General features: G+C 47.0%; 2 protein-coding genes across 5 annotated transcripts in view; one reads left to right on the top strand and one right to left on the bottom strand.

Annotated features, from left to right (window-relative positions):
* Positions 1-281: 281 nt before the first annotated feature.
* On the bottom strand, positions 282-14883 carry SLC16A6 (solute carrier family 16 member 6). Of its 2 annotated transcripts, none has more exons than XM_074971892.1 (6): positions 14734-14883; positions 9628-9869; positions 8722-8865; positions 5945-6073; positions 3620-4441; positions 282-2922 (listed from the first exon to the last, which is right to left on the bottom strand). In XM_074971892.1, exons 2-6 carry the CDS (start codon positions 9860-9862, stop codon positions 2702-2704), a joined length of 1551 nt encoding a protein of 516 aa, XP_074827993.1. In that variant the 5' UTR covers positions 9863-9869; positions 14734-14883; the 3' UTR covers positions 282-2701. The 2 variants fall into 2 exon arrangements, with proteins under 2 accessions (XP_074827993.1, XP_074827992.1); XM_074971891.1 differs by lacking the exon at positions 14734-14883 and adding an exon at positions 13848-14696.
* Positions 14884-16749: 1866 nt separating this feature from the next.
* Positions 16750-22872, top strand: part of ARSG (arylsulfatase G) — a 62660-nt gene continuing 56537 nt past the window's right edge. For 2 of the 3 annotated variants that reach the window (XM_074971887.1, XM_074971885.1), the window contains exon 1: positions 16750-16824. The gene's annotated coding sequence lies outside the window, so the exon portion shown is untranslated. The remainder of the gene's footprint in view (positions 16825-22872) is intronic. The other variant, XM_074971886.1, reaches the window with a different exon arrangement.

Below are 22872 nucleotides of genomic sequence, written 5' to 3'. Positions count from 1 at the left end.
CAGGCAACCAATGTAAAAGAATGCATGGTTGCTCAGGCCATGGGGTAAACACAGTTCTTCAATCTCAGCAAGCTGCATGTGATAGCAATGCACTCCTGAAAGCCTGTCTAAACAGGGAATCATAATCAAGCCTTTTATTCACAAGGGTGCGTGTTACTTTTTGCAAGGTTACTACAGGACAACTAGAAGCACAGCACTGTTAGGTAAGGAATGCAGAAGAGATCTGGAAATGAAAGGGGCAAAAAGTGTGTTTTTCAAAAAACTTTATTGTAAAACTCAGTATTTTATGTCATTTCCAGACTTCACTAAATACATTACAGAACAAACCAGCAAATCCTGGTTGGAACGCGTTAAGCCTGCTTCTTCTGGGTCTTTTGTGCACATATGCATACATGCACGTGCCTGCTCTTGCTATGGACATAAACAGAGACTTATTGTGCAGCCATTTATAGACATTACTGAATCTGTATTGGAAATCCTTGTAAAAAAGTGACAGTAGAACCTCGTTAATCTGCAGAACAGGTAGTTTTCTCTCTCTCTCACACACACACCCCCCCTGGCGGCCTCTCCCACTTCTAAACAAGTTTATGATAGCAAAGTGCTGTAGTGAGGTCTCGTATTACTAAGACTTCATTAATTTTACAATTATATTCTACAGTACATTTACCAGCATGCCAGAAGCATTAGCATAAATTAAAAATAAACATTTACAAAAATAAATAAAGTTTTGTGATGCAGTATTGTGTTTGTTCGCTTACTCGCTAATTCACAAAATCTAGTCATCTACAATGGATCTTCCAGTCATTCACGCAATTTAGCGAGGTTCTGCTGTACATGATAAAGTGCTGAAGGCATATATATTTAAAAAAAAAAAAGAAACAAACTGCAGTACAGGCTCACTAGTTCTCAGGCAGTAACAATAGATTGCTACAGCCACTTTGTTGCAGGAATGTGTTTCTTTTTGGACATTTAAGACAGTTTGAACAAAAACACCTTCCTAAAGAGAGGAGTTCTATACAGAGATTGTCCCACATTTCTATGGCTGATAAAATACATAGCATAGCAGTTAATAGACAGTGCCACTTCCACTTAAATACAGAGAAACATGTCAAGCTGTATGTGTACTTAGAACCAAACAAACTTTTTACTTGTCCCCCTGAGTTGCTGAGTGGCATAAAAATGCATAAAGGAATTTATCAAAATAGGAGTGAGTGAACAGCCAATTTGTTGTCTTTCAGAATTCCCTTCTTTATAGGTAATACAACAGGAAACACAGTAAGGACCCAGTCCTGCTGTCACTGAAGTGAGTGGCAAAAAACTGACTTCAATGGGAACCAGGTACAGTGATGATTTTCTTTCCATTGTAGAAGACCAGTTATTTGATGCCTACAGAAGGTTACGAACACACTGATTGTATTCTAATAATGTAAACTGTTTCTGGTAATGGCCAAGTGCCTTTACTATTTCATATTAGCTGTGCTGACTTCATGTTAATTCAGTAGTGCTGCAAAGATTCCTTTATGTGCAGCTGTGGTAAGTGAAAGTTGCAGATATGTTTGGGTGCTAATCATACAGGACCAGATTCCCAGCTAGTGCTATTCAGTGGAGCTATATCAGTTTACACCAGCTGAGGATATGACCTACAGTTTATTAAATGATGGATAGTCTCTTGCATTCAGTCTACCACAGAATAATTTTAAGAGCATAGTTGTCTAAGACCACCATAATAAAAATCAGGCCACATTCACAACAACCTGTGATTTTAAAAACAAAAATCAAACTGAGTTTACAAGATCGGCCTTGAAAGGATTGGTGCAAAGGAGGTAAAAAGGTTGTCTGCTAAACCAGGTATTTTCTCTCTCCAATTCAAATTATTTATCTGATAGCCTTTAACAATCCTAGAATAACTTAAAAAATAATAAATACTGGTTTAAATTAAAGACAATACATCTTGCTATCAACAGGAAACGATTTGTAGGATGCTAGTTTGTAAAGAAATAACTTTATAGTGAAATATCTGCAGTAATAACTGGCCATAAAAATAAGTGGTAACCTCTAACTTCCCGGCATTTACAAAATTCAAGTTAACTAAAAACCAATTTACTAATAATTCTACTTTAACTAATTAGCCTACCCTATTGTCCTTATGTCGTCTTACAATGATCTGAAACAAGAGTCCATGTTCTTCTGATAGAAAACTCAAGAGTTCAAACTACTTATATTTATTAAATAATTTCTTCTGCATTATTTATTCTGTGACTGAATAAGATTTACAGTTGGGGAAGCCTGCCAGGCAATCAAAGATTGTGACCTAATAGATTTAGTTGTATGGGCCACTTCTGATTTTCATCCATACAACCTTATGTTTTCCACTTAAGAGCAGTTGAACTTTAGGTATGCGTGTCATGTATTAGGAAAGCAGAAATGTGAACCACATCTCTTCATGCGGGACAGGAGTATTCTTATGTAGCTAGCAATGCGTGGACATCTCATATGGAACCTATCATTGCTGGTTTAAAAAAATAAAAGCATTCTTTCCAGAAGAATAGTTGTTGATAGCAACTTTTTCACATTAAGATTTTGTATTCCCTTTGAAGTTTAGTTTTAGAACATGGAGCAGAGCGGACTTGTTTTTCCGAGATTTAACACAGAGTGTATTGATTTATAAGGACCAACTTTTTTATGCTATGCTGTCACAGCTTTATACTGAATCATCTGTTTTTCCAAGATCCATTTCAATAAAGTCATCTGGTATGTCTTCTAAAGCTTCCGATGCATTTCCTTCTACACCCTGCTTCTGACCTTGACACAGGACTGTCTTGCAGGGTCTTACTAAGGACAGAAACACAGCTCCCAGTATCATGCCGGCAGCACAGGAGTAGAAGGCTGATCTGTAGTTCTGTGTCACGTCCACTAGCACACCTATGGAGGAAGCATTTTAAATCTATTAAAAATAAAAATCACATCTCACGCTTGTCCACCATTTTTCTGTCCATCCCATTACCTCAAAAACACCCCCCTCCCAACTTTTCAATATAGTTGCCACTGTATTTGTATGATATTGCAAGTTGAAGATAGTTAGGTACTGGTAATCAGCTAACCATTACGGGTACCTTTTTAAGCCTTAAAATATCAAGGGTCAACTTACTACATATTTAACTGACATCTGCCAATATAGGACTGACTTATTTTGCAGGGTGTATGGCTAGAAGACACTGCATAAATGAGTTGTTTACATGTGTATATTTCATTAAAACCCAGAAAGAATGCCAGTTTTAGGATTCTAACTGGAACAGGCTAGCCGTGCAATATTTTCCTTCCTTGAGGCTCTTCTATAGAGGATGCCTCATGTCCAAGACACTGCAGTGCTGCATTTCTGCATTGCAGCAACCTTCTTTCCAGCTCAAGAGGGCTGGGTGGGACATCATTACTTGGAGCCTACCACTATTGCTCATAGTTCAGTCAGAAAGGTTGTTATAAGGTATTCTCACCTTCCCACCCAGGCACAGGAGTAACACTAACCACAGGCCTAACCCTTTGCAACATGGTTATTAGGAAGAGGCATCAATAAGAGTAGCTGATTTCAGCTATTCAAAAAAGGTACGTATTTTAAAGTTACCTGCAAGGGGTGGTCCAGCCAACCCAGCTAAACTCTGAATGAACACATACACTCCAGCTGCAGAAGACATCCTGTCAATACCAGCCACATCATCTTCGGCTAACAGTGGAATGTGTGTGCCTGCTACAGTTCCAAGCATGAACCCAAAAAATATGCTACATATCATCAATCCCCAAAATTCATAGGCAAGAGGGAAGGCAAAGAGAGCTATGGAGAGCAGAATGACACATATGAGTTCAATGTAAATCTTGCGGATAGGCTTCTTGTTGAGGAGCCAACCGGCGCTAATTCTTCCAAAGACTTCAGCAATGGCCATTGCAGACAATATGTATGCAGAACGATCCTTGTCAATACCAAGACTGATGCTGAGAGGAATGATGTAGAGTGATGGAGCAAAGAATCCCAGAGTAGCAAATAGACCAAAAAGTGCATAACAAATAAAGCCGTAGTCTTTCATCACAGAAAAGTCCAGTAGTTGGATTTTTGGTTCTTTAGGGGAGCTGCTAGCTTCAACAAGCATCTTTACGGTTTCCTTTGGTTCTTCACTTTTCAGCTCTGCTTTGGTGTTTCCAGGCACACTGCTGGGTGAGGTAGATACTTCTACTCCTGAGTCAATTGAATCTATTGAGGTGCGTGTTTGCTCATTTTCAAGCATGTACTTAGTCTCTGTATGCTCTTCTGTTGGCAATACTTTCACTTCTTCCTGTGCTTGGATAAGAATAGGTCGCAGCAGTGATCCACAGATGACAATGCCTAACTGTAGCACTCCAACTATCAGGAGACTGTATCTCCAACCAATCTGCTCCTTCAAAGAGGTGATAGCTGGGGAAATGGGGAGCAGAGAAGAAATTATTAAAAACAGGAAGCCTCCAAAATTTTTTTAAAAATTACACACACAAAAAATATCAAAGTAATTGGATCAAACTCTGCTCCAATAGGGTCCTAGGTGTCTCAAATTAGGCTCCTAAAAAACTAATGGCCACTTTTGAAAGCACAGACTTACGTGACTTGGTCAAGATCACTCACTGGCTCACTATCAGAATTCCAGATTCCCAGTTTTAGGCTTAGTCTACATCGGCTAGTATTTAGAGTCTGATGTGTAGTAACTATGGGATTTCCCTTCTCTTCTCTGGTAAAGAGTCTTTTCAGACATTTCTTAACTGGCATGGGCTGGCAGGCACTTTGACCAGCAGGGAGCAACTAGGTATTATTTTTAATGAGTGTGCGTGAACTCCATAAAAAAGCCAGTCAGTAAGGGGGACGTTTTTTCTCTATTCAAACTGTGTGCTGGTGCTTACATACAAGCCTTTCATTACAAGGGTTTCTTTAACTGAAAATGGGTATTTTGCATTAGTTGAAGGCAGACCACACCCGTAGACTATTATCTGATCAGTAGAGAAATGGCAGGTTTCTTCTACTAGCACTTTTTTCAGAATAGCTAAATGAGAGGAAGCAAAGATGATGGGGAGTGGGTTTCCAGAAAGTACAGTACTAGAAAAAGCTTCTTGTCTGCTTATGGAATTCTAGGAAGGTCTCATGCAATTCAGTCTCTCAAGACCTTGGGGTTAGGTTTCACATGACACATACTCTGAAAGATTAGTGAAGACAGAGATTGAGGTTGACTCCATGTTACAGCCCATGCTATAAAGTAGCCATGGTAACTACCCTGCCTTATTTTTAGCTTGCCAGAGCTGTACAGGGAACCTACCAGATGGTGTAACAGTGTAGTTTACCCTATTCGGCCAGCAGAGACTGAGACTAAAAAACCAAGCCTCTCCCCTTGACATTGATTTTTTTTTTTTTTTTTGGGCCAATAACAGGGGCAGATTGTTTCCCTATGATGTAACACCATGCAGGAGATGGGTTCCCCTTGCAGTTTCCTTCTGCATTCTTCTCAGGCAGAGAAAGGCAGCAGAAGGCTAGGGCTACTTGTCCAGAGACCTTGTGTCTCCTGGTAGCTCTGGTTTCTTGACACACCGCCACAAACTCCAACTTCAGTGAAAGTTAATAAGACATGTCATTGTCTTGTGACCAGAATAACTAGGATCTAAACTTAACACTGTGCAGGAGAAACGCATTTAAGCCGTCTATCCAAAAATTCCACTGGGACTAATTCTGAAGTCCTTACTCAGGCAATGTCTTCAATAGGAGTTTTACCCTAGTAAGGACAGCACTGGCCCAGTAACTACAAGTGTCAATGAAATCAATATAGTTGTGATTAAGGTGTCAGCTTATATAAGAATTGGGCCCTCACTTGATTGGTAGGAGGATCACAGAATGTATTACTTACGTACACTTGTGTTTACAATATTTTGGTCTATATACCTGGTGCAAAAGAGAAGACAGCAAAACATTCTCCTGTGGACGCCACTGCAGTGACCAGTGAACGCCGTTTGTCAAAATACTGTGACAAAATGGTGACAGTCGGGAGGAAAGACAGACAGTATCCCAAGCCTGTGAATAAATGCCAAAAATTGTCATGACAATGGGGAAGGAAGCAAGCTGGATGCGAATGCCAGCTTTCCTGCTGGTGAAATTATGGTATCAGTTCTGCCAACTAAGTAACTCACCTAGGGAAAAACAGAATGACCGACCATGGCCAAGACCCACTAGATCAGAGGTGGGCAGACTACGGCCTGCAGGCCACATCCAGCCTGTGGGACTGTCCTGCCTGGCCCCTGAGCAGGGAGGCTGGCCCCCGACTCCTCCCACGCTGTCCCCTGTAGGCAGCGCTCAGGCCCACCGCTCCTACTGGGCAGCGTGTGGAGCGCAGCTGGCTCTGGCCAGGTGGCATGGCTGCGAGCTCCTGCTGCTCTGAGCAGCATGGTAAGGGAGTGAGGGGTCCTGGGGGGCAGTCAGGGAGCAGGGGGCGGTTGGATGGGGTGGAGGTTTGGGGGTGGGGTGGGGGGGGGCGGTCAGGGGATGGGGAACAGGGAGGGTTGGGAGTCCCAAGGGGCCAGGATCCTGGGGGGGCAATTAGGGCGAGGGGTCCCAGGAGGGGGCAGTCAGGGGATGAGGAGCAGAGGGTGGGAGTCCTGGGGGGGCTGTCAGGGGGGTTGGATAGGGGGCAGGGTTCCTAGGAGGGGGCAGTCAGGGGACAAGGAGCACGGGGGGGTGGGGTGTTGGAGGTTCTGAGGGGGGCAGGCAGGGGGCAGGAAGTGGGAGGGGGTGGATAGGGGGCAGGGGCCAGGCTGTGTGCGGAGGCACAGCCTTCCCTACCCAGCCCTCCATACAGTTGTGCAACGCTGATGTGGCCCTCGGGCCAAAAAGTTTGCCCACCCCTGCACTAGATCCTGCTTCCTACTCTCAAATAACTGGGAATTTCCAGTTGGAATTTCCAAGGATCATTTATTTAGTTACTGGTTTGTGTCTCTGGTGCTCATCACCCTAGTGTCAGAGCACTTCCTGGACAATAGCTTTATCTTTAAAACACCCTGGCCATGTTGGCAAGTATCATTATCCCCAATTCACAGATGGAGAACTGAGCTACAGGGAGATTCAAGGGCTCAATCCTGGTAAGGTGCTGAGCACCATCAGCTTCCACTGAAGTCATAGGTATGGCCCTACCAAATTCACGGCCATGAAAAATGGTGTCATGGACCATGAAATCTGGTCTCCCCCCTGTGAAATCTGGTCTTGTGTGCTTTGACCTTGTACTATACAGATTTCATGAGGGAGACCAGCGTTTCTCAAACTGGGTCCTGACCCAAAAGGGAGTTGCGGGGAAGAGGGGTCGCAGTATTGTGACCCCTACTTCTGCGCTGCCTTCAGAGCTGGGTGGCTGGAGAGTGGCAGCTGCTGGCCAGGCCCCAGCTCTGAAGGCAGCGCCCCGCCAGCCGCAGCACAGAAGTAAGGGTGGCAACACCGTACCAGGCCACCCTTACTTCTGCGCTGCGGCTGGCGGTGACTCTGCCTTCAGAGCTGGGCTCCCTGCCAGCAGCCGCTGTTTTCCAGCTGCCCAGCTCTGAAGGCAGCGATGCCATCAGCAGCAGCACAGAAGTAGCAACCCCCCTACCATAACCTTGTTCCCAGCCCCCCCGCCCCAACTCCTTTTTAGGTTGGGATCCCTACAATTACAGCAGTGAAATTTCAGATTTAAAATAGCTCAAATCATGAAATTTATGATTTTTAAAATCTTATGACCATGAAATTTCTGTCAAAATTCATTTGATTGTGAATTTGGTAGCGTCCTAGTCATAGGGAATTGACAGTGGTCAGCACATCTACAGGATTATTTGACAATTTTCAGGATCAAGCCACAAGTGACCTGGCCTAGGTAACACACACAAAGTGTGAGGCAGAGGCAGGAAATCAAACCCAGATCTCCAGAGTCCCAGTTCAGTGACTTAACCACAAGCTCATCCTCTCTCTCTGGAAAGGGAAATAATTTCAGAAGAGTCTGGAATGAGACTCTTCACAGCAAGGCAAGTGACTTCGGTGTGATAACAATACTCAGAAATCTTCCAGAAGATTGTGTGTGTGCGCACACGCATGTACGTGTACACACACACACACACACACACACACAATATATATATTGCAACCTAAATATCCTCTTTGCAAAGCTAAGTGATGGCTTTTATACATGCACAAAAACTGAATTTTATATATCAAGTGTACACATTGGTTTGGAAAAACAAACATTGATGCCTAGGAGATCATAAAATGCAGTATGCTCCCTTGATATTCCCCCCCCCAAAACAAACAAACCAGGCAAGAGTTCCGTGGGAGAGTTAGAAAAGAAATCAGTTTTGAAGTGACTGACACAGGCAGTCTTTGTGAAAGACATGGGTTTTAAGGAGAAATATGAAGAGGCGAGATGGTTTGTTGAATGAGAAATGGGAGATGGTTCCAAGTGTAGGTGGCAGCCTGAAACAACAACAACAAGAAACAGACTTTGCAAATGATAAAAGAGGAACAACAAGGAAGCAGGACTGGGAGGAGCATAAGGAGTAAGACGAAGAGTCATTAAACAAAAACAAAAAACAAAAACAAAAACAAACAAAAAACGCAAACCAGTTTAGGATAAGGGAATCCGAAATTGTGTTTGCTGGAAACTTCACCAGTAGACGGAGTATCTGAGAGATGTGGAAGTAACTCACCAGAAATTAGGCCAATTGTGATATACATCTCGACAACTGTGCGTGCAAAGGAGGCTGTGACCATTCCAATACTGATCAGTATACCTCCGACCATCACCACAAGACCATGACCAAAACGATTACTCAGGACTGTAGACAAAGGAGCTGCATTGGTGGGGGACAAAAGTGCATAAAGCATGACAGTAATTTGCAGAACGCCTGTTGTCTCTGATCTCTTCTCCCCATTTTCTCCTCCTAGTCACTCTGACACTCTTCTTTGCTCCATGCCAGTCTACGCCCACACCCTTGCCACTCTATCTGCCCTTCCCCAAGCATTTTCTACCCAGCAAGAAATTTTGCAGCCTGAAATAAATACTGTAGCTGAAATCTTGGCCCCACTGAAGTCAAAACTCCCACTTCAATGGGGCCATGATTTCACCTTTAGTGCTTTTATAGCACTTACCAGCTATATATTGCAAGTCACTTTACAAAAGTTGGGTGCTCATTGTTATCCATCCCTCATGTTTACGGAAACTGAGATAGAGATGTTAAGTGACTTGTCCAAGCTCACATAAGAAGTCAGAAGCAGAGACACGTACAAAGCCCAGTTCATCCCAGGCCCCATCTGTGGTGGTTCAGAATGAGAATGAAGAAGTGAGTTGTGGAAATAGCAGAGACTAAGAAAGGGAACTGATGAGTAGAGTGTGGGATGGGACGTTGAATGACTTACCCCCTCGTTTCCTTGCTCTTTATGGTTCGTGATAGTGGGATATGCAGGCTATCAACCATAGACAGCTCAGAGGAGGAGAGAGTATATATACACACTAAGTGATGTGAACGTGTGTAGATCCCAATATGTATACGGGTGCAACAGTAACATGAACACAGACCCTTAATTTTCAAACTGAACATGTACTGTGCACTTACCTGTGAAAGTTAGTACAAACACACATATTGAAATGATCCACGATATCTTGCTGTTCGTTTCATCAAAGCTTTCCATCAGATCATTAAAGAAGACTCCAAATGATTTTATAATACCATATGTAAGTGCTTCCACAACAAAGAAAGCAAAAGCAACAGTCCATCCCCATCCTCCGTCAGGCACTTTAGTATAAACATTTGGGGTGGTGCATGACATTTTTATAGTGTTGACAGTCATTCTTAATCTGGAATAGAGGGAAAAAAAATAAGACTTTTTAAATTCATTTTTTACAAAGCCTAATAATTTGTAACATCACATAAAAAAATATTGAGGAGGAGAGTCCCTTTCTCGTTCTGCTGCTGTGAGATTAAATACAGGGGACTCAGGCAGAAGTTTCTCTTTTCTATGATGAGATGGGAATGGTTTGTCAGTGTGCCCTTTGAATCAAGAACCAGAAACTCATCACTCAGCATTAGGACAAGCTGTCCCAATCAGCAAAAGCAGTGATTAAAAGCAGTCATCTGAGTTAAATGCGAGATACAATTCATGAAAAAATAAATAAATAAATAGATCAACAGGAGAGCCCCAGAGGGCTCATGAAATGACACAGACTTCAGAACAATGCCCCAACAATCAAGTTTTTCTAACTTGCTGACACTGAATGAAAAGTAAAGTAGTAGCAGGAGGCTGAGACTTCCATCTTGCACTTCCTCAAGGACCTCTGCTGTCACAGTCCAAAGCTCCAACTCAGCTCTACATGGTTTCTGCAGAGCTGGTTAGTTACGTAAATCAGCTAGAAGCTATTTTTTTCCTGTGGCTTTTAAAGTCATTAAATGCTTTCCTGAGCACTCACAGGGGCTGCTAAGATTCAAGGAAAGAGAGTGGAGTGGCTTGGATCATCAAAGACATAAGACAGGGAAAAAAACAAACAAACAAACAAACTAACAAACCCTCTGTTCCCTTCACCTCTCCCTCAAGTAGCCAAGATGAATTTGGAGGTGGGTGCAGCCCCTAGTGATTCTTGGGGCTAGGAAACATTGGTCTATTCTGAAGCTTTTCCCCTGGAAACAAGGATTTGTTAGGATCAGTTTGTCTGATGCTGAGGAAGTTAAAGGTGACTTGCAAAACAGAAAGACCAAATTGCTTCAGCATGATGGGCTGAACACTTACAGCAATAGTAAAGGAAGGCACTGAACACATTATAAAGGAAAACCACGTGTCCCCTTACCATAAGTCTCAATCATGATGACATGCCAGAGATTGCTGATTAGTGCTCAGTGAAATACCCAATCATGCATCTGGTGACTTCACACTCACCACTAATCTAGTATGCAGGCTAGGACTGGCATACACATGTAAATAAGTCCTATTGTTAACAACACTGCTTGGTTTTCTGGAGTATTTTAATACCCTACAGGATATTAAGCTAGGTCCAAATCATCCTGGTGTAACTCTGTTGATGTCAGTGGAGTTACACCAGGGATAAATGTGGCCCATTAGCTTTTAAAAGTACTGCAATACTATGTCGAAAAACAAATCAACAGAAAAAGACCCCCAAACCCACACAACCCAGGGTTAATCTTAGTCTCCAATAGTGCTTTCTGAAAACTGGTCTTGTAGTGGGTATGACGGCACCAAGAGGACTCATGGAGTCCCTGTTGCCAGCTAACCAGAGTAGGTCAAGACTCCATTTTATTTTGTAAGCCTTCAACATACACAAGTGCAAAGGGTCATTTCTCTTTCTGGGCACCTTATAGACTAACAGACATATAATACATGCATCCGATGAAGTGGATATTCACCCACAAAAGCTTATGCTCCAATACGTCTGTTAGTCTATAAGGTGCCACGGGACTCTTCGCCGCTTTTACAGATCCAGACCAACCCGGCTACCCTTCTGATACTTCTCTTTCTGGAGCTCCCACTAAAACCCAAGGCCCTGTGTCACAACAAGCATCCCACTAGCTGAGGAGGGCTAAGGCCTGTGCTTCTGAGTAGGATGGACAGAGAGGTATGAGAGACATCATGATCTACACTGGGGGACGGCCGTGTCACCCACCTGCTGTGTGACCTTGAGCAAGTCACCTCTCTCTCTGCTTATGTCCCCTCCCACCCTTTCTCTGTCTTTTCTGGTTAGGGCTTGTCTATACTATGGAGGCTACAGCACCGTAGCTATGCCTCTGTAACCCCATAGTGTAGATGGATGCTACAGTGATGGACGGGGGTTTTCCATCACGGTAGGAACTCTACCTCCCCAGTGATAGCTAGGTTGATGGAAGCATTCTTCTGTCAACCCAGCTCAGGGATGGGCAAACTACGGCCCAGGGCTGCATCTGGCTCTCCAGATGTTTTAATCTGGCCCTTGAGCTCCCGCCGGAGAGCGGAGTCTGGGGCTTCCCCCACTCTGCGCGGCTTCTGGAAGTAGCAGCATGTCCCCCCTCTGGCTCCTATACATAGAGGCGCCAGGGGGCTCTGCATGCTGCCCCCGCCCCAAGCACTGCCCCCGCAGCTGCAATTGGCCAGGAACCATGGCCAATGGGAGCTGCAGGGGCGGAACCTGCGGACAGGGCAGCTTGCCTGGCCATGCCTCCGCATAGGAGCCGGACGAGGGACATGCCGCTGCTTCTGGGAGCTGCTTGAGGTAAGTGCCGCCTGGAGCCTGCACCCCGACCCTCTCCCATGCCCCAACCCCCTGCCCCGCCCTGATCCCCTTCCTGCCCTTGAACTCCTTGGTCCCAGCCCAGAGCATCCTCTTGCACCCCCAACCCCTCATCCCCAGCCCCACCCCAGAACCCACACCCCAACCCCCAATTTTGTGAGCATTCATGGCCCCCCACCGTACAATTTCCATACCCAGATGCGGCCCTCGGGCCAAAAAAGTTTGCCGACCCCGACCTAGCTGCATCTACTTCAGGGGTTAGGAGCGATGAAGCTGTGTCAATTTACAGCTTAAGTACAGACAATGCATTAAATTGTAAATTCTCTAGGGTGTGAGCTCTCTTACTATGTACGTCTTACTGTATAATGCTCAGAACAATGGGACCCTCTAGGTGCTACAACACACTAACCCTAACCTTGGATCTTGAACTATTCCCAGCTGGTTGCTTTATCCCTGGTCTGCTATTCCCCCCCCCCCCCCCGCCCAAATCTTTACACAATAATGTTTTCCTTCCCCAATTTTCTACCTGAGTTGCTTGAAGGCATCCATAAAGATTTATTTGGGAAAAGCCCAAGGTATCTGTTAGGTCTTGTATGCTAATTTCAGCTTAAATTTAGAGTTCAAGGATTAATTTCAAACAGAGATACTGACACACCCTTTAAGTGTAACAGAGATCTGTATGTATGGAATACTCTCTGCTAGATTGTGGGTCTATTCATTAAAAGCTGTTCCATTCTATCATGTCAATACTCATTCAGAACATGCACTTAGATATATTCAAATGCACTTCAAGATTCCTTATGGAAAGGATGGCAAAAGCTGCTGCAGGGCATTTGATACAAGTCACTAATCGATTTACAAGATCTAGTTTTTTAACAATGCTTAAGAATTTACAGTTTTGCTACTTGAAGCGAGTCCCATAGGGATAACACTTACTAATGGAAGCTGAAGAGTAAACCTGGGGTAGGAGGCATGTTGTCTACACAAATTGTAACTTTTCCTACTTGGGTGAAGAGACTGCGGAAGGGCAGGTTTGTGCTGAAAGACTTGGTGACTTAAAGAAAATGACCTGCCTTCTTTGGTTAAGCACAATGGGTCAAATCCATACATGTTGTAACTCAATAAGTACATTTAGTGACTATACACACAAAGACCAAATTCCTCACAGCTAGCTAGAAATGGCAATTAATAATTCTGTATTTCCAGCAGTGGCCCTAATATGCTATTTGATTTCTGAACAGAAGACAGTCAATGCCTAGAGTAGTTCATAATTAGGGAAACTCTTATACAGATCATGTATTTCAGAGATGCTATAGCACATCTCTTGTGGAAAGTGTCTTTCACATTGATGCTGTGTTGAAGAAACAGATATATTGTTGGTTTTTGTAAAGGTATTGTACAAAGTTACTGTATATATTTTCCTATCATACTGCTGTTCTCATTTAAATCCAGCCAGAGAAAACTGGTTGAAGATACTTGTTCTCAGAGGGCACTATATCAAACAGCAGCAGCATCCTAAACCTTCTGTAAAATGGGGATTGGGAACAGGAACTGAAAACGAACCTTAATAACTTAGGGCAAACTTCTGCTGTCTAGCCACACAGTGGAGAGAATGCAGGCATGCCGGTCTTCCCCCTTCAACAGAATGTCAGATCCACCTGGCAGATTTTACCAACACTGTGTCCTCCCAAAGCATGCAGAACCCTCCCTGTTCCGGATCTCAGTGCTGCTTCATCTGTTCTCCAAAGGCACGGAGGACCCTCTCCAAAGTGGACCTCAGCACCCTGATTGAACAAAGCATTGGATGAGGTGTTCCCGTCCATTCAGCATTTAAACCTGTGCTGATGTCCCACTGACCTCAGTGAGACTTAAACACACTAAAATGCTTTGTTGATCAAGAACGGAGTTGAGCGTGTGCTTAGCTTTATGGCTCTCCTTTGCTCATTTGGAACTTGACCTCAGGAGAAAGCAGATCGTTAGCGTCCAAATCTTCCTTCAAAGTTTTTTTTAAAAGAATCCTGGTCCTTCAGCAGTGGGGGCCCTAGGGATACAGACCGGTGTGCAAATCTGTGGCACGGCAGATGTCATAAAAAATTGAAGAAATGAGCGAGAGACACTAAAAGAAAAGCAGTTTTGAAATATACAGCCAAGCAAGTGCCTTTAAAAGCAAAAACAAAAAACCCTATCGATCAAGAAGGACCACGGCAAAAATTATCTGGGTGCAAAATCATCCATCATCACCCCCTCGTGGTTCCTAAGTGGTGTAGGGAAAAGAAGTGCGGGGGCAGACGTCCGGCATCACTTTCTGAAGGTTTAAGCAGCCCGGTGACCACGGGCGGCAGTGCTGGCGAGGGCAGCCAGCTGTTCCCTGGACACACGGATGCTCCTAGGTACAGACATAAAGAAACGGGCACAAGGCAACAAACTTTTAAGCATGAATCTCACTTACCAGGTTTGCTGCTGCTGGGGGAGGAGGAGGAGGAGGCGGGACCCCCCCCGAGCCACAGCGGGGTGCAGGCGAGCTCAGCGGCGCATCAGCAGCATGGTGAGGGGGCTGGCTGGAGCAGGGGCCCCCCAAGGCGGGGAAGGGGCTGGGGCGGGCAGCCGGTCAAGGACCCCGGTGCAGGGCTGTGGCTGGAGAAGGGGGGCGGGGGAAGAGGCGCTAGCCCCACTGAGCAGGGCTAGGGGGTCTGTGCCCGGCTGCTCCCAGCCCCCCGCGCCGGGCTGCCCCCCAGCGCCTTGCTCCGGCGGGTCCCGCCCTTGCCCGGCTGCCCGAGTGCCCGTGCGGCGGGGGCCCTGCTCCTGCCCGGGCGGCGGCGGCGGCAGCTGTCCCCCCTCCGCTCGCGTCCCGGCTTTATATAGACCGGCTCGAGCCGGTCTCTGCCGGCGGACCCGGCGCGCGCGGCAGCTCAGCAGCGCCATGTGCGCGCCGGGCCCGGCTTGCGGCCGCCGCCGCCGCTCCAGCCCTGCGTGCGCTGCAGGGAGGGGGGGTGCGCGGGGGTGCGCGCCGGGGAGGAGGGGCCGGGGGGAGGGGCTGCAGCCCAGAGTCAGTGTGCGGGGGAGGGGTGGGGGTGGCCCTTCGTCATCGTCCTGGGTCTGCCGCTGTCACCCCAGGGTGACCCTCCCCTCCCCCAAATACCCCACACCCAAGGGGGTGGCCCTCCTCCCCTGATACCTCGACTCTCTCCCCCCCCCGCCCAGAGCCAACGGGTGTCCTGCCTCTGCGGTGCACGCCCCCGGGGTGTCCCTCTTCCTCCCCCAATGCCCCCAGGGGTGCCGCTCCTCACAATCCCCAGGCTCTGCCCCCCACACCCAGAGACCCTTGATCCTTTGCATTTCCCCACTCCTCTTCCATTACTAGCCCAGACCTGGGAGAGGGTGTCCCCCCTTCGCTGGGGGCGCGGGGTGGTGATGGCCCTTCTGCCCCCCGTCCCGTGCACCAGCCAGGGGATGCTCTCCCGCCGGAGCATCGGACGCGGTGCTCGGGGAGGCCGCCCAAGGTAACAAGGCCAAGTGAGGGCAGAGGCGCAGCCGGCCCTGCAACAGCCGCACGCAGGGCTGTGGTTTGGCCAGCCGTGCACTCTGCTGGCCTTCAAAACCAGCCTCGCCAGAAGAGGGGCTGCAAGGAAGGCTGTTTTTTCTGCTCCTTCCAATAGCACCGATGAGGCCATTATGATTGGGAATGGGACCCGCCGGCTTGCTTGCGGGTGGGAAGACGTGAGGGGGTGCGGGGGGCAGCCGTGCATTTCACCGTACTGCGACTGGGGTGCAGGCAGCTGCTGGACTCAACCTTCAGCATCCTTCAAGCTGGATTCCAGAGGCTGCTCCAGGGAGACGTGGCCAAACGTTCCCGGTTTACTACCTAGACCCCAGAAAGAAATCTGAAAGGATTCCTGGCTGGCACCAAGCAACGGTCCTAGACCTGTCGTTATTTGATGCCAGAAGAGGAGCCGTCTGCACCGTAACATGCTGTAAAATGTTATTTCATCACCATGCACCCATGCAACGCCGAGCAAAGGCGCACACTGCCGAGGAAGCAGCCCGCCCGCAGGAGCGCAGCAGGGAAAGAAGTTGGGTCGGAGGAGTTACCGCTTGCGTTCGGGGTGGGGGGGGGCGGCTGTGGCTTGGGGGGAGTAACTGGGGGGAAAAACCGACATGCCGCAGCCCCCAGCGGCTTACTGCACCCTGGCAAAGGGTAAGCGCGCGCGGGGTGTGTGTGTGTGGGGGGGCGGGGGTCTCTGTTGCAAAGGGGTCGGAGCGGGGGGGGGGCGGGGGTCTCTGTTGCAAAGGGGTCGGAGCGGGGGGGGGGGCTGCAGCTGCTGCTCGCGCCGCCCGGGCTCGGCGTCTCCTCCCCGCCTCCAGCAGCGCGGCCGCCCCGCTCTCCCCCGGGAGGGGAAACCCTGGAAGCGCCTCCTCGCGCTCGGGTCCCCGGCGGGCGCGAGCCCGGCGGCAGCATCCTCCGGCTCGGTGGCGCGAGCGCGTCCCAGGTTCGAGAAGCTCGTGCAGCTGCCGCTGACTGGAGCTGGTCCGGGCAGAACAGGTTTCTGCCAGTTTGGGTGTGGGTGTGGCGGCGGCTGTGTGTGTGTGAGTGTGTGTGTGTGTGTGGGCGGGCGTGCGCGGAGCGTTCCCCTGGCTGCAATGGGCCGGGATCCCGCCTGGTGGCTCCAGGCGCTGGCGTTGCAAGGTTGCATCCCCCGAGCAGAGAGCCAAGCGGATGGGTCGCCCCCCCCCCCCCCCCGAGTCAGCAGTTTGCAATCTGCACCCCTGAGTGTGCCGGAGTCGGCTCCCTGGGAGTTGGGGTTTTGTTCTGTTTTTTTTAATGGTGTGGGCAGGGCGGCTGGGGATTAACCGTGCGGCTGCCGCTTCTCATTCTTCTGCAGCCAGCGCGGCCGCGCCGGAGTGTCGTGCGAATTTCCCCGCTCTGCTCCCTGACTCCCCACGCCGGGCTGGGCGGCGCGGGGGGGCGGGGGGGGGAGAACTAGACTTTATTCGCCTGGCCGCAACTAAAATCACTCGCCCTCTGGGCAAAAGGTTAAGGAGACTCTTCCGGGGGGATGTTTAAATCTTACTGCGGCGAGGCCGTGAAGAGAGGGCGATTTTGCTAATGCTGACGCGCTTTTAACTGCGGAAGAACGGGAAAAGAAAGGGTTAACTTGTCACCCGTGCTGCGTTTAAGGGACTCGCTGGGTAGGAAGAGTCGCGTTTTATTTAGCGTGTAGCAGAAACGGATCGAAGAATGGGAGCGATTCTTGGCTCTTTGGGGTGCGCTCAGTTCACGGTGCAACCTCCCATTCAACCGGTCACCCCCCACTTCACTGTCAAGCCCCGCACCGTTTTGGAGGCTCAATGTTGCATCCCACTTGGTTAGAGAAGGGCCCCTCCTTTCTTGTGGAAAGGAGACAGAAGGGATATGTGTGTAAAGTAAAGGAAGCAATGGGTCTCTTCCCCCCCTCTTTGTTTGCAACCTGCTAGTTACTGCTGCTGACAGGTTTCAGAGTAGCAGCCCTGTTAGTCTGTGTCCGCAAAATGAACAGGAGGACTTGTGGCACCTTAGAGACTAACCAGTTTATTTGAGCATAAGCTTTCGGGGGCTGCAGCCAACTTCATCAGATGCATAGCATGGAACATATAGTAAGAAGATATATGTGTATATAAGATATAGTAAGAAGATGTGTGTGTATATATATGTGTGTGTATATATATATACACACACACACACATACACACACACACACCTACAGAGAACATGAAAAGGTGGAAGTAGCCATGCCAACAGTAAGAAGCTAATTAATTAAGATGAGCTATTATCAGCAGGAGAAAAGAACTTTTATAGTGATAATCAAGATGGCCCATTTAGACAGTTGACAAGAAGGTGTGAGGAGGATACTTAACATGGGGAAATAGATTCAGTATGTGTAATGACCCAGCCACTCCCAGTCTCTGAGCTTGAATTAATATGCAAACTAGATACCTTTAACTTGTGTTTGAATAGAGACTGGGAGTGGCTATATGTTCCATTCTGTGTATCTGATGAAGTGAGCTGTAGCCCACGAAAGCTTATGCTCAAATAAATTTGTTAGTCTCTAAGGTGCCACAAGTCCTCCTGTTCTTTTTTTAGGTACTGCTGGTATCCCACTAAAACTCTGCTTGCTTTGAAACAGCTGCATCCAACATTTTCTTTAATTCCCAAATACAGTTGGCACGTGCAGTTTAGAAAGGCACGCAAGATGGGATCCTGTGGCTAGTGTGTGTGACAGTGCAAAACAGCAGCCCCAGCCTGCTGTAGGGCAGCAGAACTGCAGGAGGGAATCTGGTGAGCTGCTCTTTTAATAATAATGCGTAGCACCTGCACGTGCTGCATCTTCCAAGGACCGTGCATTAATTAATTAATTATTTAAAAAGACTAATTAGTGCCCAAACCTTTCCTTTTTAGTGCTACAATAATGGTAGGTCTCTTTTTGCAGCCTTAACAAACAAATTAAAAGCCTGAGTGCGGATTTCACTTTTAATCATTAGAAAAAATAGCTGTTTTTGTTAATTGTTTTAAAGCTTTGCCTTAGTTTTCATGTAAAAAAGAAGTGATCTAGTCATAAAATAGGCAGGACAACCCACCATGAAATTCACATCCAGATGGTATTATTGTTTTTATAATTATTGTTTGTTTGTATTATTGTAGCTCTTCAGAGCCCTAGTCATAGAGCAAGACCCTGTTGTGTGAGGTGCTGTACAAAAACAGAACAAACTGTCCCAAAGAGCTTAGCTGCCTTGAACTTTAAACAGGATGAAACTTTAAACAAATGAGGGATGCAACAAAATTATCCATGTAAGAAACATAAAAAGCCACATGGGTTCCTTCTGTGGAGCGATGGCTCCCAAACTTTTTCATGCTGTGACCTCCTCGCGTCAGATAACACGACCGCGAGGGGTCTGAGAGGTGGTGATGGGGTTTGAAAATTAAAGACTCGAAAAACAAGTTCTGCCCCTGCGGGAGCGGGGAATTTGCGGAGCGAGCCCACCCTGTGCTCACCTGGCAATGGTAGCTCCTGTCCCGCATGGCTGGCTGGGCTTGGGTCCCCATTCTGGGCATTGCAACCTGGTCCCTGGTGTGTGGGTTTGTGTCACAGCACTACACAGGTTTGGCCTGCCCCCTCTAATGGAGGAGTGGCTGGGCCAAATTTGAGTGAGTGGCGTTGTGAGTCCGTGCGCCATGAGCCAAGCCGTAACACCTGGAGCAGGGATTTGAGCCCAACCACCCCTGCAAGATGGGAGCCTCTTCAACTGGGACATATTCTGGCTTTCTTACATTTTCTTTTTTTCAAAATCTCGCCCCCCCACCCCCCGGCACCCTTTTGCGACCCTTTCTGGGAGTTGCGACACACAGTTTGGGAAATGCTGCTGTAGAGTTAATAATTCTGTAACCTCAGCTCCACGGTTCTCTATTCCGTAATTTTCCAGAATAAAGTGAGGGGAAACCAAATTTTTGTGGAATGAGGGTAACCTTGGGACTAAAATGAGAGACTTTCCTCCAAACCAGGATCATTGGCAGGTATGTTGCTGAGCCATATGAGGAGGCATGCACTTATTCTACCTATGCTGGTTCTGCCGGTTCTGTGGCTAAACAATACTTGAATCTTAGCAGCAGCCCAGTCTGGCATCTTGTGCCAGCATTCAGTTTTTGCTTTCTAAGTTAACTCGGTTGATGATGTGATGAGCTTTCCTGACTCAAAAAGGTCCATTCTTTGGAGTCTGTCTCCAAAGAAGCCTGTGTTTTAGGCTGTTATTCAACCTCTGGAAAAAGAACCTTTTGGGCTTGAAAAATTATTGCTAGCCCCATTTAAAAGAGTCACATTATGTACCTTGTTCACTTTTGCCCATGGAGGTATTTGGTGCTTTGTTCTCTAAAGTGCACATACTGTGTAGTTGATTAAATCAGATTCTGGTTCTTCTCGTTTTTTTTAATTTCAACATCCCTCTACACACACCATTGTTTGTGACTTAAAGCAGGGCTCTTGTTCTGGATTCTTGAGCCTTGTACCATTAATCATTGGTGTTTGTGTTTAAATTCAATGACTTTTGCCCACTTGTAGCAAATTTAAAATTTTTATTAAAGCTAATGTTAAAAGAATTATATAAGACATAGGTTGAGAAAAGTGCCTGTACATCTGGGTATAGTGCTTAGATTATCCACAAACACAAAGTTTGTTTTTAAAAGTCATATGATACGTAGAGTACATAATCGGCAATAACCCAAATTTAGGTGAATAGATTTAACAATACAGTTTAGATATTAGAATCCGAATACTCGGGTACGTCATTCATGAAAAGTTGTACAGAGATTCGGTTGTGGAAATAAAAATATATCAATGACTGGAGATTGTCCCTCAGTAATTGAGAATTAGGTAGGTTGTCCATTTAGAAAAAACAGTCCATCAGGAAAGTATTTGAGTTACTTTCCTGATTGTGCTTCTCATCGGCACCCTAGCTCATCCCTCCTGTTATTGCTGATGTCCGGTGATGTGTTCTAGGTAGAGGTCCCTCGACCACCTGATGGTGTCCGATACTGTGCTGAATGGAATGGATATTCCTGTTTTTGTGTCTTTTTGTAACTTAAGGTTTTGCCTAGAGGGATTTTCTGTGTTTTGAATCTGATTACCCTGTAAGGTATTTACCATTCTGATTTTACAGAGGTGATTCTTTTACTTTTTTCTTCTATTAAAATTCTTCTTTTAAGAACCTGATTGCTTTTTCATTGTTATTAAGATCCAAGGGTTTGGGTCTGTGTTCACCTATGCAAATTGGTGAGGATTTTTATCAAGCCTTCCCCAGGAAAGGGGGTGTAGGGTTTGGGGAGGATTTTGGGGGGAAAGACATTTCCAAGCGGGCTCTTTCCCAGTTATATATCTGTTAGACGCTTGGTGATGGCAGCAATAAAGTCCAAGGGAAAAAGGAAAATAGTTTGTACCTTGGGGAAGTTTTAACCCCAGCTTGTAAAAATAAGCTTAGGAAGTTTTCATGCAGGTCCCCACATCTGTACCCTAGAGTTCAGAGTGGGGAAGGAACCTTGACATATTCTGCATTCTCTCAGCACTCGTTCGTTACTGGTGTCCCATGCGCCCAAGGCTCTGACAGTCAGTGCGTGTGTCTGAACCTGGTAATCCTTAGCTCTCAAGGTTTCGGCCAGAGGGGTGCATAGGCGCTCTGCACCCACCAGCAACCAAGCTCCACGCTCCCCACCTTCTCCTCCTCCCCTGAGTGCGCCGCGTCCCCGCTCCTCTACCTACCTCCCATTGTTTCCTGCCCGGCCGCTTCCAAACAGCTGTTAGCAAGCTCCGGGAGGGAGCGGGAGGAGCGGGAATGTGGTGCGCTCAGGGGAGGAGGCGAGGGCGGGGATTTGGGGAAGGGGTTGGAATGGGGGCGGGGCCCCATGGAAGGGGTGGAGTGGGGGCAGGGCCGGGGCTCTGAGGGGGGGGTCGAGCACCCAGAGGAAAGAAGGAAAGTTGGCGCCTATGAAGGGGTGTATTTCTCCACCTTTTGAGCTTGGGCATCGTGGAAGGCCGGGGTCCTGTTTTCGAAGGGCGCTGTGATATCCACCATGATGATCTTCTTCTGGTCCTCGTTGGTGATGATGATGATGTCCGGCTGCAGTTGGCTGTCGGTTCTGGGGATGGCAGAGTTTATGGCAACCTTCCCCAGGGGTGGCTCTGGCCAGGCGATCTTGGATGGTGTTGCATTACAGCTACCAGGCTCTGGAATGGGGCTTGCAGCTACACAGGACGTGGGGTAGGAGTACTTCATTCAGACCAGAATGGGGTATAAAACCCTATCTTGTTTGCTCTGCTGTACTTATGGACTGTGGAAACTTGCCACATTGCCATGGTAATATAAAACTATAACACACAAATAATTCTGCCTAGTTCAAATGGGACTCAGAAGAACTTTAAGGAATCTGGTTTATAAACTTTCAAAAATTAGGAAATAAATCAAGATCTTTGTTTGATTCCTAAATCATTCTGCAGTGCTCATTGCATCTCATATGGCATGTATAATTTCTCAGTGGGTAAAGCCCTCCGGGGTCCCTGTCACTCAAATTGGGGATAGTAAATGATCACTCATGCACAGACACACACACACACACACACACTCACTCATGCACAGACACACACACACACACACACACACACGTTATTGAGAAACAATCTGAGCTTTCTTCAACTTCAATTGGCAGCTCAGGTAACTCCCATTAACTTTCAATTGGCAACTAACTCCCATTGACTTCAAAGGGCTCAGCCTGAGTGAAGACATCAGCCTACGTCCCATCCTCTGTAATTCTTCTTTACTAAAAACCTTTGTGTGAAAAGGATCTTTCTGAAGAGTTCATGGCCCTATCCTCCACCCATTCACCCTGTTGGTTAATGGTACAAGTAGTTTTGAGGCAGTAGAAGAGATTTGTGGCTCCAGGTGAGAAAATAACATGCCAGTGTTCTTAGAACAAAGAAAGAAAAAAGGCCAACACCTTTCTTTTGGGCAAAGCTTGAATGCAGCCCTGTCCTTGTCTGGCCTCTCGGTTGATTGAACTCTTCTTTGCTCA

This window comes from Natator depressus, chromosome 14 (assembly GCF_965152275.1).
Source record: "Natator depressus isolate rNatDep1 chromosome 14, rNatDep2.hap1, whole genome shotgun sequence".
Taxonomy (NCBI): Eukaryota; Metazoa; Chordata; order Testudines; family Cheloniidae; genus Natator; species Natator depressus.
The sequence above is the reverse complement of the archived record's forward strand: the minus strand, read 5'-3'. Positions and strand labels throughout refer to the sequence as shown.

What these genes read in the sequence shown, in the direction of transcription:
- SLC16A6 (XM_074971892.1), bottom strand. Translation starts at nt 9,862, where the DNA reads ATGACTGTCAACACTATAAAAATGTCATGCACCACCCCAAATGTTTAT. An exon ending in CACAATTGGCCTAATTTCTG is followed by an intron (nt 6,074 to 8,721) that starts GTGAGTTACTTC and finishes ATTTATTCACAG; the next exon opens with GCTTGGGATACTGTCTGTCT. An exon ending in TGTCTTCTCTTTTGCACCAG is followed by an intron (nt 4,442 to 5,944) that starts GTATATAGACCA and finishes CCATTTCCCCAG; the next exon opens with CTATCACCTCTTTGAAGGAG.